This window comes from Lepidochelys olivacea (assembly GCF_965140295.1).
Source record: "Lepidochelys olivacea isolate rLepOli2 genome assembly, chromosome: 17".
Lineage (NCBI taxonomy): Eukaryota > Metazoa > Chordata > Testudines > Cheloniidae > Lepidochelys > Lepidochelys olivacea.
This window is the reverse complement of record NC_140427.1, coordinates 4645133-4664601: the sequence shown is the minus strand read 5'-3', so window position 1 is coordinate 4664601 and position 19469 is coordinate 4645133. Positions and strand designations below refer to the sequence as shown.

Genomic DNA, 19469 nt, shown 5'->3' with positions numbered 1-19469 from the left:
TTCCTTGCTCTCTTGTCCCAGATCTTTTACTACCTCCATCCTCCAACGCCCTCTGCTAATACATTCGGAATCATGCTCAGCTCTCAGAAAGTGCTTTGTATTTTCAAAGCTCTTTTACAAACTGGAATTCCTTTGCACAAAATCCGTGAGAGGTGGGTGTGTGCTGTTCTCCCCATTCAACAGCTGGGGAAACTGAGGCATGGAGATGGGAAGGCTCAACTGTTTGGCACCCAAGTCTACACTTAGGCATGTAAAGAACAGGCCTAATTTCCAGAGGAACTGAGGACCCCCCGCTTCCCATAGTACACAGCAGCTCTGAAAAATCAAGCCACCCATTATGGATTTAGGAACCCAACTTTAGGCACCTAAAGTGACACTGCAAATAAGCGTCAAGAGCAGGAGTGGAAGAGAGGAGTTCCTGAATCCAAGACATGCTGCTTCTCCTGACTAGACACCCATTCTTCGCTGCCTGGAAGTGCTGGAGTTTGGATCCTTGCAGAGAGCCAAAAGGCAGACCCGACGCAGGAGAGAAGGGGACATCCATCTACCAAGGCTGTTCAGGTGGCATCAAAGGGCCTAATTCACCACTGCCATAGGTTCCCTTCTCCCACCCTTCTTGTCTGTTTAGCCTGTTAGCAGTTTGGGGCAGGAACTGTCTCATACTATGTGTGTATGCTGCATCTAGCACAATGGGGCCAAGATCTGAGCTGGGCCCCAACAGCTACCATAATGCATGTAACCCTAATGGCAACACTGTGCTATTTGAGCTTCTTCAATATTCAAATCTGCAAAACGCATTTCAGTTCTAATAATCTAAAACATCTGCAGTAAAAAATGGTGACCTACCTTTCGTAACTGCTGTTCTTCGAGATGCATTGCTCATGTCCATTCCCTTCTAGGTGCATGCGTGCCCACATGCACAGTCGTCGAAGATTTTTGCCTTAGGGATGGTGTCCTGGCCGTGGGAGTAAAGATGCGCCAGATCCTTGAGAAACCTGATTGCCATGTCCTGAGTGAAAGCCAACCCCCCTTCCCCTGAAGCAGAAGATGGAAGGCCAAAATGGTGGCCAAGTGGACCTTAATAGATGAAAGAGACAGATCCTGGAGCTTGAAATGCAGAAGGTAGTCCAGGATTGACTGCAGTGAGGCCCGCACAGGCTGAATATCTTGGTCCAAGGTCCGTCACATAAACTGCTTCCATTTGGCCATGTAGGTCGCCCTGGAGGAGGGCTTTTTGCTCCCCAACAGGACTTGTTGGGCATGGGCCGAGCATTCCTGTTCCTCCGCATTCAACCATGCAGCAGCCAAGCCATCAGGTGCAACACTGCCAGATTTGAGTGCAGAAGGCTGCCCTGGTTCTGAGACAACCAGTTTGGTCTGGCCAGAACTGTAGAGTGCAACTCGAAAATATTATGTCAAGCACCCAACGGTCCAAAGTTACTTGTGAATATGCCGACCAAAAGGGGAGCAGTTGATTGAGGAAAAAACAGGAGGATGGATCCTGGAATGTGATGGGAGTGTAACCTCAAAATGCTGGAGATGGTTTGTCTGAGGTGGCCAGGGAGGAGTAGTGGGAATATGGAACAGGCATCATGGGCACACCTCAAGGGTTCCAAAAGGCCATTGAGCAGGCCACTGGCCCTGCTTCCACACCGATGCTGTGGTGGATGCTGGACCGGTTTCTGGGGCCAATGGGGATCCTCCTCTCGGCGAGGGGCTGAACTCTGGCTCTAACTCGGACCATTCCCCTTCTGGTGACCAAGGCAGGACTGTGGAAGACTAAGTCTGCAGGAGGACCTTTGTCAGAGACCAATGCCTAGGGGGCAGAGAGCGGCATCTGTCCAACAAGTGGTACCGGAGCAGTGGAGATTAGTGCCGCAACAGCAAGACCGACACCTGGGAGATTGTCTAGGCGATAGGGACTTACACCGGGGGGGGATCTCTGTCAAGATGCTGGCTGGTACCGAGAATATGGAGACTGGTGCCCCAATTCCGGTGTTCCATGCCTCATGGAAGGAGTGTGGTGCCGGAGACCTGGGTCTTCTGGCCAGAGACCAAGGTTGTGGGGATGGGGATATATGTCTGTGATCCGGGAATTGATGGTGCTTCACCGCTCTCTGGGGGAGGGGTCCCATGGCTGGCGGTACCAGCAAGCCCATGAGGTTGTTGGCCGCCTGGGCAGCTTTGGGTGTTGAAGGTCCCAATAGCAGCCAGGGTCCCCTGCCACTCCCAGGATTCGGATCCTCATTGGGCTAGGGGGTCCGACTGTAGCAGTACCGCCTTGTAGCTCCGGGGCAGGTGGGTGCCCTGAGCTAGGTCCTTTGCCCTCGAGCCCCCTTCCCCTCCTAAAACACCACTGGGGAGCCTCTTCTTTTCCAGCTTTTTGGGCACTGGTGAGGGGGAACGGTGCCAGACAGAGCCTGGTGCCGGCAGGGAGCTCTGTACCAATGCCAAGGTGCTAGGCGTGAAGACCAATCAAGAGGGCTCTGACGCTGGATGGAGTGCAGCCTCCATGAGGAGGGCCTTCAAGAGGATATCCCGCTCCTTCTGAGTTCTGGGACAGTTCTTGCAAATTCTGTACTTGTCCTTTATTTGGGATTCCCCCAAGCACTTCAAAGAGCTGCTGCGGGTGGGGGAGGGCGGCGGGGGTGTCTCTAACAGCCATCAGCCTGTTGCATGAAGAACATGGTTTGAAGCCCGGGAACAGGGCATGCCCCGCTCCAGGGCAAAGTCCGAGCCCCGACTGTAACAATTAAACTAACAACAAACATTGAACTAAATGGCTAACTAAGTACCTGAGAACTATATACAAAGAGAACAACAATGGGCTGTTAAGAACTGCTAATGTTCTTAAAAAGAAAAGGAGTACTTGTGGCACCTTAGAGACTAACCAATTTATTAGTTAGCTAATGTTCTTGCAATGCAAGACAAGGCTCTCTGACCAACTGTCATGGGAGGGGATAAGAAGGAACGGAGAGCGCATAGGGCCGGAAGCTCCTAACATACCAACGCATGATCGTGGCAGTCCAGAGGGTGCTACTGCTGACCCGACGGATACTGCTAAGGCAAACACCGACGACTGTGCACGTGGGCGCGCACACACTTAGAATGGAACAGCCATGAGCAACACATCTCGACCAAGGACAAAGGTAATGGAATTATGATTTTTATCATGACTGTGTCCCAAGACCATATTCCAGACTGACAGACAACTCCTACCCACTGTTGTCTGAGAATAGGACCTTCATGTTTCTGCTCGTTTTATTTTTCTATCTACTTTTAAAAACAATAATTTTCTAGGGCCCCAGTCGTGCAACGGAATCCACACAGGGACCCCATTGTGCTAGGTGGTGACACACACAGAACAAAAAGACACACTGGCTCAAAGAGCTAACAATCTAAGTAGAATTGCAGGATCATGGCCTAATTCCTTTAATGCTCACAATTTATATTGAGGTTACATCTATAAAGAGCTGATAAAGTGTCAATAAACAATTGCAAAAAGAAAAGGAGTACTTGTGGCACCTTAGAGACTAACCAATTTATTTGAGCATGAGCTTTCATGAGCTACAGCTCACTTCATCGGATGCTAGACATTACAAGCATGTTACAGACCTGAACAGTCTGTATTACAGCTGGCTGGAAGACATCTGTAGAAGGTATTCTAGATGTTTAGACTCTTGGATTCTATGTCAGCTGATTAACTAACTATTAATCATTTATTAATCCTTTATAAACTATTCATAACTGTGCTCTCAATACAAAGCACAACCTGCTGAAGTCAACTCTCTAATTCATTCTGGCAACTTTTTAATCTAATAGAGGAAAAAAAGAAAAAAAAAACCACCTGCTGATGAAACCATAGTGACTCAATTCTTGCCAAGCAGAGCCCAGAAGTTGCTGTGTGTCCTCACTTGCCCAGAAGAGTCTGCAGGACACTGCTCTCCATCCCTCTCCACCTGCCACGTGGGCACAAATTGAGTTCCAACAGTAAAAACCACCGTCTGCAGAGTGCGGGGAAAGGAGGGGGCTTCGTTACCTGGCACATTCTAAACATTTGTCTTATTTATAGACACTAAGGAGAGACTGGTCTGTGCAGAGGCCAGCTCACTGAACTGGAACTTCTGGAGGAAAAGAGCTTGGCGAAAGCTTGTATGGTCCCGTGAGGCCCGCTTCAGTCAGTGGGGGTTGCATGCGGCAGAGTGGCGCTTTCTGCAGGATTGGGGCATCAGGGAGAGCAATGCCAGATGGAACGGCAGTGTTTATCGGGTTTTCATTTCACTTTCTGCCCAACCTCCCCGCCCCACGCTCTAGTAAATTCCATCTAGCCCACAGGCCATTTTGGGAAACAATACCACTTTAAAAAAAATAAAAAATAAGCGCTTTTTATTTATTTTGTTTTTTAAAATGCTCAAGCAGTGCCCGGGTATCTATTTATTCACATTTCCAGTAGCTCCTACAGATGAGTCACTTCCCCCTCTGTCCTTTACTTCTCCTGCCTGTATAAGGGGGACAGTGACACTTGGCTGTTCTATGCAAAACAAACGGAGCTCTCGAGTTGGAAGGCTCTGTATACAAGTTGAGCGTTTTTACCATCTAATTGCCAATAACAATGACGCTTGGCCACCAAGCGGCACTTTTCAGCCTTCTGTCTCAAGTCGCTTTTGCAAAGACCAGTTGGTATCATTATGAATCTCACTTTGCAGATGGAGAAACTGAGCCGCCCGCAGAAGAAGTGACTTGCCCAAGATACAGGCCAGAAGGCAGGGGTGGAGCATGGAGGAAGAGAGACTCTTAGTTCAGCCAGAGCTGCCTCCCGAGAGGCACATTCTGTATGACTGAGAACAGAACAGGCCTGATTCACAGTTACTCGCGTCCTGAGCTGGTGGAAGGGATGGAATGGGAGGACTTTAAGCCACCTGCGCACTCCCAAAATTCAGGACCCATGAAGGACCCTGCCGAGCTTCCACTGTAAATTAAGCAGCTCCAGGACTCTTAGCATCTAAGCATGCCCTAGTCCTGCCTAACTCCCAGAAAACCCTTCCTCCACCTCTCCACTTGCCCAAACCTCCCATTTATCTAACTCACGGCACGTTTACATTGGGAACCCCTGGAAATCAGTAGTGCCTTTTCTTGAATGCCTGGAAAGCACCGAGCATCCTGATGGTCCCGCTGTCAATAAATAATAACAAAGCAAACCCCCTAACCTGTACCAGGAAATGTACCACAGAACACGTGCACTGTGCTGGCTGAATGGCCTAACCTTCCAATGAGTTCAATGGACAAAGGCTGCAGAGGAAAGAACTGCCAGCAATAGGATTCAATACACCTCACGTTATTTGATTCAACCTGCAGTAAATGCAGGCCAGGACCTCCTAGCCCCAGCGAGGAGCAGTTATCAGGACTCAGTAGATACTCATAAACAGATATAAAACAGCAGAAGATCAAAATAAATAGACAATAACAGGAGCAGATCAAAGGGGAAGGAGTTTTTATCTAAGAGGGGGTGGGACATGTTCCAAGAGCGGATGAAATACTGAAGGCTTCTAAATGCTGACTGTAAAAGCAGAGATGTAGCCTCAAGGAGGTGTCGTGCTGGAGAGACAACAAACTAGACTCGTCCCTGGTGGAGCCTCCATTGATGCCAATGGACATACATGGAGTTGTCCCAACAATCTCCCTGGCCAAAGGTGGTATTACTATTCATTTGTATTGCGGTAGTGCCCAGATGCCAGGCGCTGTACAAACACAAATCATACAAATGGTTCCCTCCTTATCGACTTACCCGTTCCTCCCCTGCCCCCAATTCTCTCACAATCTGTCTAGATTTGATCACACTCGAAGGCAAAACCTTTACCAGTGACCTCAGCACCTCCCAAATGCATGGAGTATGTGACAGTCAGCTGTGCTGATGATGTATTGAGATAGCGGATGTAAAAGCAGTGAGGTCACTGGGATGTGAGTTGAATGATGCTGGGGGTACACACTGCTTTTGGATATGCACTGGAGATGGAAATGGAAGCCTGAGGGCATGCTGGAATTCATACTTGACAGCACTGCAGGCTCTTGGAAGGTGCCAAGAATGCAAGAGTCTTGCCACGTAACCACTTACTTCCAGGACTTAAAGGCTTGGGAAGAATGGGGTGAGTCCTGCTGCAGCCTTAACTGTTACCAAGTGCAGCATGTGTTTGTTAACCCTGTACATCTCAGCACAGCTAATACTCAGCCTCCCTCCCTCCCTCTCTGTGCAGGAAGACTAGCGTATACGTATTAGTGCCACAGACAGGAGCCTGTAATAGGCTTCAGCAGCTTTGGCAGTCAAGAGAATGCTCCTTTCCATTAGCTTTATCCAAGCCAAGCTTTAACGTGAAGGTTCTCCCAATATCTACACACAGTCACACTGGGTCAATCCAGCAAACTGCATTTGTAATGCTATCAGAGCAATTCATTATCGAATACCACTCACCTTTCAACTGGATTAGCAAGGCTCTGGGTGCAGCTCATGGTCTCTGTGTATATAATGTCTTCATCGGATGCATGCTGTGGAAACTGCAGAAGTGAGCTGTAGCTCACGAAAGCTCATGCTCAAATCAATTGGTTAGTCTCTAAGGCGCCACAAGTACCCCTTTTCTTTTTGTGAATACAGACTAACACGGCTGTTACTCTGAAACCAGCTCTAGGTCTACATCTAGTTTTACATCTCTGCATCTACATAAAAGCTACATCTGGGAGATGGGGGTCCTGACCCTTACCTTTCTGTGAGTGAGTTTTGGCAGCTTTCCCCAGCCAAGAGATGAAATGAGAGTGGATGGATGGCACAACAAATAAAACAGAAAAGTGGAGAGAGTGAGAGAAGGATAGAAATAAACAGAACAGTAACGTTTGAATATCATGGCACAAACAGGCTGAGTTTTAAAGTGATTTTCCAGGATCAAGAGGCCTGTTCCCACCATTCACAGTGCTGTACAGCACCAAACGCAACAGGGCCCCAATCTTGACTGAGGCTGCCGGCAGCGACTGCAGTACAAATAAGGATGCACGGGCATCCCTCATGTTAATCAGAACAGGAGCTCCCCACAGCATAGCAAGGGAGGGAGGAGAATAATAGGAGAGGAGAATCTGCAACACTTACTCTGGTGGAGCAGTGCTTATGCCTGGGAGTCGTCCCAGGATGCCCAGCAGGGTATCTGCAATTCACTGGGACATCTCCCCAGCTATAGCCATTGGGGAAGACCATCATTCCTCCCTGGGTCCGTGAATGGAGGCACTGGGAGTGGGAGCCCTTCTACGGCTGGGGATCTGGCCTCTTTCACTGCCTGTATAGTTACTGGGCCTTCCCTGCCAAAGCACCCCCCCTCCCACTCCAAGCCTGAATTTCACAGGATGGCACTAGGCCTCCTGTATTAAAGGGGACAGAACAAAGAGACAATCCCTGCCCCACAGAGCTTACACGTCACCCACAACACCTGAATCCTTTCAGGCAACCCGCAGCAGGACGCCTTCCCTGCACAGAGGCCAAAGGATGGCACCTCCCACAACCCTCCTGTTAATCCTGGTGTTCTGACTACTGCTTCAATCTCACTTCCTAAGGACCCAGTGTTGTGCATGCAGAGAGCAAAGGAGGGTGTGGAAGGGGGAAGCACGAATCCACTCTAAGGGAGCAGGAGGATACGGCTAGTTATCTGGAAATGAGTCAAAGCTATTACTGACCCAGCCACAGGAGTAACGGGCTGGAAACAGAAGCATCAGGCTACATAGGAAAGGCTCCTCCCAGGAGATCACTGACCAATCCACCCAGACACTTGCGGCTTTTCAAAGTCCCTGGACAGCTGGTTCTCAAGAAAATGTCAGCCCAGACCATGGTACTCTGTGCAGTTTGGATCAGCTGTCAATCAGCATTCAGATATTGGGGTGCTTATTCAGAGTGAACCTCTTGCCCCTCACTAGCCCAAACACACAGGATCAACCAGAGGGGCAAAATGGCAGCTTCAAGGCTTCATCTCTCGAAGGGAGCTCCCTCAGGTGAGATCCCAGGCCCACCCCCCTCAGGTGGGATGCCAAGAGCAGCTGCAGCAGCTCCAGACCAGTAGAGTTATTGAAACTTGGCTTCTCGGGAGCCCCAGACTGCAGGTAATTTGATGCATTTGATAGGAAAGTTCCAGCCACAGGAGATTGGTTGGGTGCATTATGTCTTGCCCCACTGCACACTGCCCCTTTCCTGAAGCATATTTTAATAGGTTCACTCATGTTTCACTCTCCTTTATTATTGTACAGTGAGCTCAGAAACCGAAGAGTGCTCAATGCAGGGAAAATGGAAGGACAGCTTTGTGCGCATCTCCCTTTGTGTGTAAACAAGGGTCCTTGCTGGTACCCAAGAGCTGCCAAGAGCCAAAGAAATAGGAAAAATTCAAGGGGGCCCACACTTTTATACAGCCTTCAGCATAAATTAAAATGGCTCTGAATCCCTTTTTGCCCAGCTAATGGTTCCACAAGATCAGTTGGGGGAAGCAAACCCCTCTGTTTCAGATCCAAGACAGGCTAGGAAAAACAAACCCTCTGTCATTTGGGATGGGCTTAATTTGGTACAGGGAGTTGAGTCCTGTGGAGAGACTGGTGGTAAGATCAAAAGCACTTTCCAGACTTAACAGGCCCTGTTCAGTCATCAAAGAGCCCATCTAAGGTCCTGGCAGCTGGACAGCAGGCGGGGAATGGCCAATGCGGTGCCACTCTTGGCTGGTCACAGACACAACTGCTCTTCTCCGCGGCCAATGACAATGAACCCTTTTGTTTTCGCTGTGGATTTGTCCACATGGAGAACTGATTCCAGAATAAGGCAGGGCGTGAATCTAAATAGCTACAGCTATTCAGGAAGGAGAGTGTTCACACAGGATATGACTCTGTAGTGGCTATTCCAGTCAATTTCCACCTGTAGACAAGGCCTGCCTTTTGCAGTTGGGTCCCTTCCAGCTGCCTCGCCAGGAAGGATGGCTGTGGCACTTCCAAACAATGGGGGCACCTCAAATGGCCTGGAGTTTGGGCTTGTTTCACAGACGCACCTGAGGGTTTAGTCTTCTTTGTCTGTATTATGGTTGCGCTGAAACGCCACATGGGAGAGACATCAGTTCACACCAGCTGCGAATCTGGCTCACTGGCTCCAATGGAGCCGTGCTGACTTACACAAGTTGGGGATCTGAGCTCACCGATTCCAATGAAGCTGTGCCAATTGACACGAGCAGGGGATATGGGATGAGCTCTACAGACAAATCAGTCCTCATAGCTGGTAACTTCGGGCTTCACGTGTGTCTGTCTTTACCCCTTCAACGCCCAGCTGTGTGCTGGGTCTGCCTCATTTTGCACTGATCAGGTGAATAAGGCCTGGGCAGCAGCATCAAGAAGAGGAAAAACTAAAGAAAACCCAACCATGGCCACTAAAGGAAATAGTAAAAGAGCGCAATGGCTGCTGTCAGAACGAGCTGAAAGAGACTGAGCAGGCGGGTAATAAGTTCTGGCCTTACCAGATGGCTTCGTTCTGGAACAGGAATGGGTTCCCCTCTCCCATACCTGCAAATTGTGTCAACTTCTCCTTCAGTCTCACCATCAGTATATATCACTCTCTGCCTTGAGGTCTCCTTCCTCCTTGTCTTCCTCCCACTACAAACCCAATTATAAATATCCTCCTCAGCACAGCTCTCTAAATAAACCAACGGAGCAGCCTGACAATGAGGACTGCTTGAGCGTCAGCATTTTAAATTCACTCACTATGGCTAGGAGGACAGGAAAAGAAATCCCACCATTCATTTCTCTTATTGATCTATAATACCACCCCGAACTCTGCCTCTACAGCTACAACTCTCTATAGCTATAGGAATGCAGCTCCATGCTTTCCATTCAGCCACCTGACTCACACAGCACAGAGATTCATTCAACCGCATTCTCTTTTTTCCCTGCCTCAAGCATGTACACTGTGGGGGGAGGGGGGACAAATAACATCTTGTATGTTACACATTCATATTAAAAAAAAGGTGTTGGAGGATCAAAAACGGGATATTGATTAGACAACAGGACATCTTCCGACCCAGAGTTTAAGAGGAGGTTTCTTTAAGGAGGGAGGCAGTAATTCTGATGCCTATCACGTTGAGGGGAAAACTGATTTTAGAGCTGGAGATGGCATAGCGGGTACAATATCTGGGCATGTTCTGTGCACAGGGCGGATCGTCGCCTTTGTCCAGAAAGACACAGCACTGCTCCACTATGCACGGTGCTGAAGCAACACATTCATAGAATATCCACCTGCAGGATGAAATTAAGACCTTTTCCTTCCCAGTGTTTCTTAGGGTTAAAATCTACCTCCTCAGGGCTTCAGGAATCTGTATTTTCTTGTCATTTTGACTTAAAGCTGACAGAACAAATGTAGCACTGCACCACATACAATGGATCAAGCAAAATTTGGGAGGCAACTTGTTAGGAATACCGGAAGTTACGTGATTTCACTGCAGCTGTTTGAGAGGTAAGGCTGGGTGACTAGCAAAGGATGGGACGCATACCATAGGTAGATAGCAGGGTGGCTGTTCTCTGGATAGCCCAGATTACAAGGGACAACCCTGCCAGATTCACACCTTAAATGAGGTCCTGCTATCCTAGATCCTTGTCAGCCAGAAGACATCCTGCTTAAGACTGTAAGCTCTTTGGGGCAGAGACCATCTTTTTGTTCCATCTGTACAGCTCCAAGAACAATGAGGTTCTGGCCCATGACCATAAAGTACATATAAATAAATAAAAACCTTATCAGGCTTGGGTGGGGAGAATATTATAAAACAATTCCCATTATTTTCAGTCCCACTTCGCCACTTACTCCTGGGAGACTAACTCATTCCTTTTGGCAACCACGAGGCAGATTCAACTTGCAATGGATGCCCAAGAGCTGCTTGTACTAGGAAGTTAGCACTCTGGCACTGTCCCCTTTCAGACCTTGTGCTCCTCACAGCAGGGATTAACTCCCTCCATCTGTGAAAATCTCATCACCTTCAATCAAAGGAGGCAGCCAGGAAATCATAAACAACATTCTCCTCCACTCTACAGAGCAGCAATCAGCTGCAATACGGAAAAAATCTATCCTCTCTCAAGATGCTCTTTCCAGGCTGCCAGCTGTTTGAAATGGCCCCCTGCTCTGGCGCAGGCAGTTTAACTAATATGCTGACAATGTACTGACCAATGGCACCCAGTAGGAGGCCAAATTCATCCCTACTGTGATCACAACTGAGCCCTAGTTTGCCTGCAGACACTGACCCCCAGGAGTTAAATGGAATGGTAGAGAGAAGGCAACAATTTCACTTATCCCAGCCACCATCTTTGGTGGCATACCCCTAGCCAGCTTGTCACCGTCGTCTTTACTGGATTATTTATTGCACTGCTCTAGGCTTGGCTATCACAGTCCTCTCACAAAACCTACTGATCGCCTTTCTCATCAACTTTGGCAGGAACAGAATCAGGCCCTAAGTAGGCAGTTTCTGCTCCAAAATGAGCATAAAAACCTAATCGCTTCAATTACCCTGACAGCAAAGGCGCAGAGGCAGAGTGCTTTGTGGCAATGATTAGCAGCATTTAACAGAGCCGTTTAAAAACTGACAGCCGGTCACAGCGTCAAGTAAATAATCATAATGTTGGATTGGTCTCTCTCTAGCTCTCTCTCTCTCTCTTTTTTTTTTTTGGTATAAATAGCTCTAACCATCTCCTCGATGCGCTAGTTTAAAAACCATTAAAAGCAAATGGCCATCAATCTCTCTCTGAAAATGCCACAACAAGAACAACAAAGCCAGAGGGCGGGGAGCTGGGGAAGGGCTGCATGGGCTGGCACAAGTGGTGACTGGAATACCAGAGCCACTGTTAGGATCCTTGGGTGGGAATTCTGAACCTGCAAAGACACCTACCCTCCTCCTCCAGTTACTTGCACATGAGAACGGTAGGGGTTTCACTGCAATGGAACTGAACCCATCTAGTGGCCTAATCACCAAACCATCCCTGCTCTTGCTCATATCTGTACACTGCCATTTCACAGCTTCTTCACACACCACAGGAAAATCCAGGTGCCTAGGGGTCAGATGGCCTAAATGGGTCTCTCTCCACGGATATCAATTTATACCAGCTGAGAATCTGGGCCTGGTTGCATGATGCTAAGCAGGGCAACGTTGCTGTCAATACCGATGGCCTAGCTACTCCAATTGGCCATGAACTGTCTCAAGATTTGAGCTAAGAGGTTTTAACTCAAGCCACTCCATCATATGAGGAATCTTTTGAAAGAGGCCAGGGGTTAGATAGGATTGTGAAGGCAAATTCAGACTAAGAACAGGACCAGTGACTATGCCAACAGCACTTCCTACCTCTGAAAACAGACAAATCAAAAGTTTAAGCAACCGGATTTGTTGTTCGTATAGGATACACTAGATCCCATCTACCATGAGATCTCCACCTACTCCCCCCTACTTCTGAATTGCACATTCCCTGGGCTTGCCAGTAGCATAGCTTGTGTCTGCCATAGTGGGATCGTGGCAGCTCAATGCCTCTCAGCTCAACTGAGGTGCTGTACAGTACAGAAAGGGTCAATGAGCACCTACCCATGAACTGGGTTCTATGGGATACCTGGCCAAAGGCATCACATGTCCCAGCAGGAACAACCTGAACATCAGCTTTCAGGAGTCCACTGATCTTTTTCTCTGCCAAGTCAGCACCATTGGACATATCACTGCTTGTCAAGGAGTCCTAACTCCTGAAGGGCTGAATCAGCAGAGGGCCACTGGGGTGATTAACATCAGCAAATGCTATGGGATGAGAGTCAAACCCATAGAAATCTTTCATAGACCAGGGGGCAAAGGAAAGAAAAGATATACAGGAGCATCAAAAACACAAACAGAAAGAGGAGGAGAGAAGCAGGAAAAGGAACGAGTTGAGATGAGGCCAGAAGAAAAAAAGAGAGGGAGATGAGGGTAAAGGAAAGCAAGACAGAGAGACAGTGATAGATCAAGGCGAGGGATAGCTACTCATCCTCCCCGCTCCTTTCTCCCTTCAACTCGGATATGAAACACCTCAGTGCTGCCCTGGAGATTGGAGGGAGACCAGCCATCTAACCACCCACTCTCCCATGAATGCCACAGCATGTTCAGCCCCTGCACCACTCCCACATTGCATTTTAATTTTAGTAAATACTTCAAAAGAGAGAACCTAGAACTCCAGGGATTTAGCTGCAGCCCGTGCAATGGAAATTCACAGAGCATCGCAGCCTATTGCTTATTACAGATCCACGAGTCACTGTCTCCGTAACAGATAGGAGCCAGAGTAGAGGTCATTAGATCTATGCATATTTAATTCTTGCTGCTTGTAGACTAGCATTGAGACATACCTTGGCTTTATTGATTGTGCAGTGGAGAGCATTGTTTTCTTGGTCGTACAGCAAACTGAAATCTAGTGTTCCCAGCGTAGCTGAAAAAGACAAAAGAGCCTTGTTAATGTGAGCTGCCCAGCAAATGCTGTTTTTACTCTCACTATAGGGGAATAAAGTGGAGGGCTGCTGGGGAAAGGGACCCAGGGAGATGCAAAAGATTCCGCTACAAGCCTGGTGTAAAATAGCCTGCAAACTCAGGGCCTGATTGTCAGAGGTGCTGACCAATCCCAGGTGCCGCTGAACTCATGGTGGGTGCTCAGCACTTTTGACAATCGGACCAGACATGTACAACTCCAAGGAGCAATTCACGAAACTCCCATTGGAACCAGATCGGACACTAGCACATACAATCACACTTAAGACACTGATGCTTTCAGCCACCCACGCCCTAGGCCATGGACATCCTCAGCTGGGTCTAGGAAACTGAGCTCCCAGTCTCATAAAGCCATCTCCCTTGCAGGACGGCTGGTCACCCCTGCTGAACTGGGAATAAGTCCCGATCCTTCTCTCCTGTAACACTGTGTATTATGGCACAAGTTCAACCACACCAAGCGGGCATAGCACCCCTCCATCGTAATGGGAGCTCCGCCCACCTGTGCCATGGCTGAATTTGGCTAACATAATGTAACTGCTAATTCTCCACCCATTTGATTCCGCCCACCCCGGCAGCCTTCAGCTCCTGCCACCCCGATCCTCCTCCTCACTCCCCCACCCCAACAGCCCCCACCTCCTTCACACCCAACCTTGGCAGGGTCCAGCCACCCTACAATCCCACTCCTTGGCAGGCTTCAGCTGTACCCCCCACCCTGCCTTCCTCCCAGGTTCCAACACGGAGCCAGCTCCACTGCCCCCCCAAATCCCATGTTCCAGATTTACCCCAGCCCCACTCCCACCAAGGGGAGGCTTCTGTGCAGGAGGCAAACAGGGGAGGCACCCTGCTGGGATCCCCCCAACTTACTGCAGTGTAATGGAGAGAAAGGGCAGCTGCTGCTGAGCTCAGTGTCAGGGGGCAGCTCCGCCATGCTCTCACTACTGGAGGGTGCCCTGCTCAGAGCAAACAGAGACTGCGGGCAGCAGCTACCACAGCCCCGGGCTTGACAAGCAGACTTTAGTGGCCAAAGCGGGAACTGCAGACAAAATCCCCCTGGCCGCTGATTGCCAGGCACCTCCCAGACCATGACACTCTTGCTGTTCCCGCGAGCGTTGAGCAAGCGCCGTGGGAACTGGCTCCAGCCCTTGACGGGACACTGGATGCACTTTCAATTTAGGTCAAGGTGCCTGAATATTACAGTGCAGGGCAGGTAGTGAACACACAATACAACAACAAACAATCGTTCCCGACCTTTGGGAGTCAGTGGGCTAGCAAGCACACCCTTCCACCCTCAGGGAAAGAAAGATGTGCTTTACCATTGCATCGCGAGGGCTGGCAGTTTGCAACTGACCCACAGCTATGGGAATTTGCTTGCCTTGTTTGGCCCCAAGCATTCCTTGCAGCTGAGAAAATGGGAGACAAGCTGATAGAACCGCAGAGCTGCCGTCTGCGATCACCCAGAATAACGAGTGAAAGCCAGAATAACCTTGGCTGCACAGCAGCTTCAACAGTTGGTGTAGCAGATGGGTGCAAACTAACACCCATGACAGCGGCTTCCTTTGAGGGGGGCCCGATCCTACTCTCACTTCCCCCTCCCCTTGCAACCTCGCTGGCCTCATCTACTCCAACAAACTCATTCTTGCCAGCCACCTCTTAATGCTGCTCTTTTTCCAGCTGGGTTTGCCATCACTGGGGCCCATGAAAAGAAAATCACGAAGGGTTTGTCTACACTGCATCTGGGAGCAAGCCGCCCAGCCCGGGGCCATAGCTTTGTGCTAGCAGGGCTCGCGCTAGCATACTAAAAATAGCTATGCAGACATTGAGAAAACCTGGATTTGTGCTGGAAATGGCCCACCTGATGATCACTTTAGATAAGCTATTACCAGCAGGACAGTGGGGTGGGAGGAGGTATTGGTTCATATTCTCTCTGTATATATAAAGTCTGCTGCAGTTTCCACGATATGCATCCGATGAAGTGAGCTGTAGCTCACGAAAGCTTATGCTCTAATAAATTGGTTAGTCTCTAAGGTGCCACAAGTACTCCTTTTCTTTTTGCGAATACAGACTAACACGGCTGTTACTCTGAAACCTATGCAGACATTGTGGCTCATCTCCCCGGGCTTGGCTCCAGCCCAAGCCACAACATTTACACAGCCATTTTTAGCACACTAACACAAGCTCTGCCAGCACAAGTCTGTAGATCTGAGCCAGGAAGCTCACCTCCAGATGCAGCATAGACATACCCTCAGGGATCAGGCCTGCACAAGAGGCCTTAGCTGCATTAAGGGTGCTGTTTGACCACTGATCCCCATTTTATCAACCACAAGTGGCATTAGGAACCAGCAAGGGCAGCAAATGCCCAGCGGTGCTGATAAACGGAAAATCTCCTGGCTTCTCAGTCATACAATCCAAAGCCCTCTCCTTCTCTGAAGTACTAGTGGGGCACAGCAGGTCCGAGATCTCCCAGTCTTTAGGGAGAGGTTCTGTTCCAGGCCTGTCTCTAGACAGCACATATCATGCAGCTTTCATGTGTTGAGGTTTGCAGGGTGTGGCTCTTGGATCATCGATTTCTGGCTTCCAAGGACAACGCAGGTGATAGGTAAAATCCAGAACAGGCATGAGCAGCTGCAGCTCCAGGGACTTCAGTAAGGCCCCTTAATGCAGCCAAGCAGCTCTCAGCACAAGTTCATGTATGCCTGTGCACCTGTGTACATATGTGCATGTAAGCTAAACCCCACTTTGCACATCCCCCTACCCCCAGTCCTGAGGCCACCTGAGAGCTGGGCCAGTTTCCAGCATAAATTAGAGCAGCCAATGGGTAACCACGTTGCTTACAGCCCTAAGGAGCTGTTCTGACAGCCAGAGGATAAGGATGCCCTGGTCTCACTCCCATTTCCCAGCCACCCTGTGCCAGTGGAAGGGAGGGAGGGCCCTAAGAGTAACTATGGTGGCTTCACACCACTCGAGGATTCCCAGAGGCGGAGGCGACCTGTAGCCAATCCTCTGGGGTTAAGGCTGCTCAGGCACACCAGCCCCAGTGTAGTCCTAGTGTGCAGACGAGGGCCCAGGTCTGAATGAAGCCTGGCACCTGGGAAAGCTTCCCTGAACACAGCAAGATCAGGGGTAACATTGCTCAGCATTTCTGTGCCGCCGAGCTCCCAGGTTCCAACCCAAACACCACAGTTTCCAGTTTAATTCTGCAGAGCCAAGAGGCCTGGGTAAGCATCCAAGAGTCTGAGAGCTCAGAACAGCCAGAGCTCTCCAAGGTTTCCCAAATGCTCTGTGCTCTATTTCATCCAGTCTAACCTAATCTCCTCCATCAATCTAGCTATCTATGAACCCCCCGTGCGCCCATCACCTGAGTCTAGTTTCTCTCACTTTCTGAGGTTTGTCATGGGGAAAAGTGTCCCACAGCTTTCTGGGCAGCAAATGGATAATTATGGTACAGTGAGTGGGGGGTAATTTTCTCCCCAAATCTGTTCAGAGCAAGTTTTGTTCCACAAAATCCAGACTGGAGTTCCTGGGATCTGGATGTCATTTATCCACATCTCCAAGCTGTGAGGGTTTGGATGAACCGTTCTGATTTTGGCCCATCACTAGAATAAATAACTACCCCAGGGTGAGTTTTCAGAGTGCTCCTGCCATACAAACCTCCTAGGCATAAGATGCACTTGAATCTCTGTACCCTTCTAGTTCCTGTAAAGCTCCTCCTGGCCTGCCTCCCTCAACCCAAGTCTCTTTCAGGCCCTCCATGGTCTATAAATTCAAAACACTCAACACAGCTATCCCTATACCCCCACAAGCTACAGGGGCTCAGAGACCTTGCCCTGTGCACCCCTATCTGCTCCAGGGCCAGCCACAGAAGCAAACCTCCAGCATGTCCCCCTTCAACTGAGTTCTCTCAGCCCTTTATAGGGATCACCTAAGCCAGGGGTGGGCAAGAATTTTTGCAGGGGGAGCCACTCCACAAATTCTGGTAAGTCGTCACGGGCCACACATTTCTACTATATTAATGGAGGGGTGCGAGGTCTGGGAGGGAGTTTGGGTGCAGGAGGGGGCTCTGGGCTGGGGCAGGAGCTTGGGGTGCGGGACGGGTGCGAGGTGCAGCCTCTGGCTGGGAGGAGCTTACCACAGGCGGCTCCCGGCCAGCGGCATAGCAGGGCTCAGGCAGGCTGCCTGCATGCTGTGGCCCCATGCCGCTCCCAGAAACATCTGTGGCCAGTTGCTGCTGGCACATCTCTGCACACCCCTTGTGGGGAGGAGGACAGCAAGTCTCCATACACCGCCCCCGCAGCTCCTGTTGGCCTGACCTAACCCCTTCTCAGTTCTGGGTCTGATAATTGAACCGAGCTGGCTCGCCCCAGGTACCCTGGCCCTTAGAGGGGCAGGTGCCCCACGACAGTCCCCTTCCAAGCAAGGTAAGCACTGAGGAGGAGCCACACAATGTGGGGCTAAGAACAGGTATGCTTTAAACACTGTGCTGTGTACTTACCTTTGACCTATCAAGCCATCGCAGATGGTTTAAACAGAGGCACATTAGAATTCACACCTTACGATCCACATTTTACAGAACAGGCACCGAGAAGTTAAATGACTTGTCCCAGGTCACACATTGAGCCTGTGTCAGAGCTGGGATTACAACTCAAGTCTCCCAGTTCTGACTCCCAGACTCAGGCTGTAAACACTAGACCACATTGCCACCTTCTACTACTCAGCCTAACAGCACCACCCATCGACTCGTCTCACCAAGAGGAAACAGACGTTCAGAGCACAGTATCACCACATAAACAGCACCATGAGGTCCCATATTCAGTGCCTCTCAGATCAGACTCAATCAGTTTACAAGATGTTTTTCCTAACTATCCGTCCCATCAGCTTAGCCTGGGATCACCCAGGAGTTTAGAAGACTCGTGTTAAAGAGCTTGTGACTGCCTTACTAGCTAAGGAGTGGGTTTTCCAGACACAGCACCAAGGATGTTTTGCGACAGGGGTTGCGCTCTCTCTGTGATATCAGTGAAAAGACCTTTATTGACTTCAAGCAGCTTTGGATTGGGCCATAGCTGAATGCAGGGAAAAGATTAAAAACAAGGGGGAACTGACTTGCTAAATTTAACTGGTTTTAGCATAAACAGTCAGAGGAAAGCATTTGAACACCAGCAATAATAATGATGAGATGGGGAAAATGGTGAATAGGCTTTAATGGGAACAGAATAACATCCTGCGCTGTTGTTGCTTTTTAAACTCTGAGTGGTGCCTTGGTTTGGAGTCTAGGCGGGTCTGAGGGCACAAAGGAAATCTGCGTTCCATTCAGCACTCCAGCCGGATGAGCAGGAGGATGCCATCCGGATTTCAGCACCTATGGAAATTGTAGAGGGTGCTTGCCTTGGTATTATTTACACCGCTGCTTCTTTAAAACAAGTCAGAGCCAGATGGCCTGGCTTAGCTGCACTGCTCTGTAGTGCCACATGGGAGATGCAGGTTTGATCCCCCAAGCTGGTTGCTCACAGCCTGCTTTTCAGGGGAGCTGAGCCTGTAATCTTTGAGAGAACACCCGTGCTTTGTTTACACAGGGTCACCCAGACGCTTGTTTATGGAGGGCCAGCAATTTTGTCTGGCTCTTGTTCATTCTCTTTGGAAACAGTTGCATTCTCATGCCCTTTTTCAGGCAGGTTGTAGGCTTCGTACCCTCCAGCTACCAGCATGAACGCTGACCTGTCCCCCTCTCTGTTTCTTTACTTGATTGTCAAGCCAACTTCATCAGCAAATATAACAGTTCATGGGTCAAGCTCTCTGCTGGCTGATGTAGCTCCACTGATTTCAGTTTACACCAGCAAAGAATTTGGTCCCAAATTCTTTAAAAAAAGTCTATCCACTGTCACCCCCAAGATCCTCCTTGTTCCCCAGACTCCTGACTCTCATGCTAAGACGGAAAGTCTACTTCTC

At 49.4% G+C, this 19469-nt stretch overlaps 1 protein-coding gene across 2 annotated transcripts in view; it reads right to left on the bottom strand.

Moving 5' to 3' along the window:
- The window catches only part of DOC2B (double C2 domain beta), a 132150-nt gene that overhangs the window by 86949 nt on the left and 25732 nt on the right, over nt 1-19469 (bottom strand). For both annotated transcript variants that reach the window (XM_084651067.1, XM_084651068.1), the window contains exon 2: nt 13394-13473. In XM_084651067.1, the coding sequence (XP_084507193.1) occupies nt 13394-13473 (80 nt within the window). The remainder of the gene's footprint in view (nt 1-13393; nt 13474-19469) is intronic.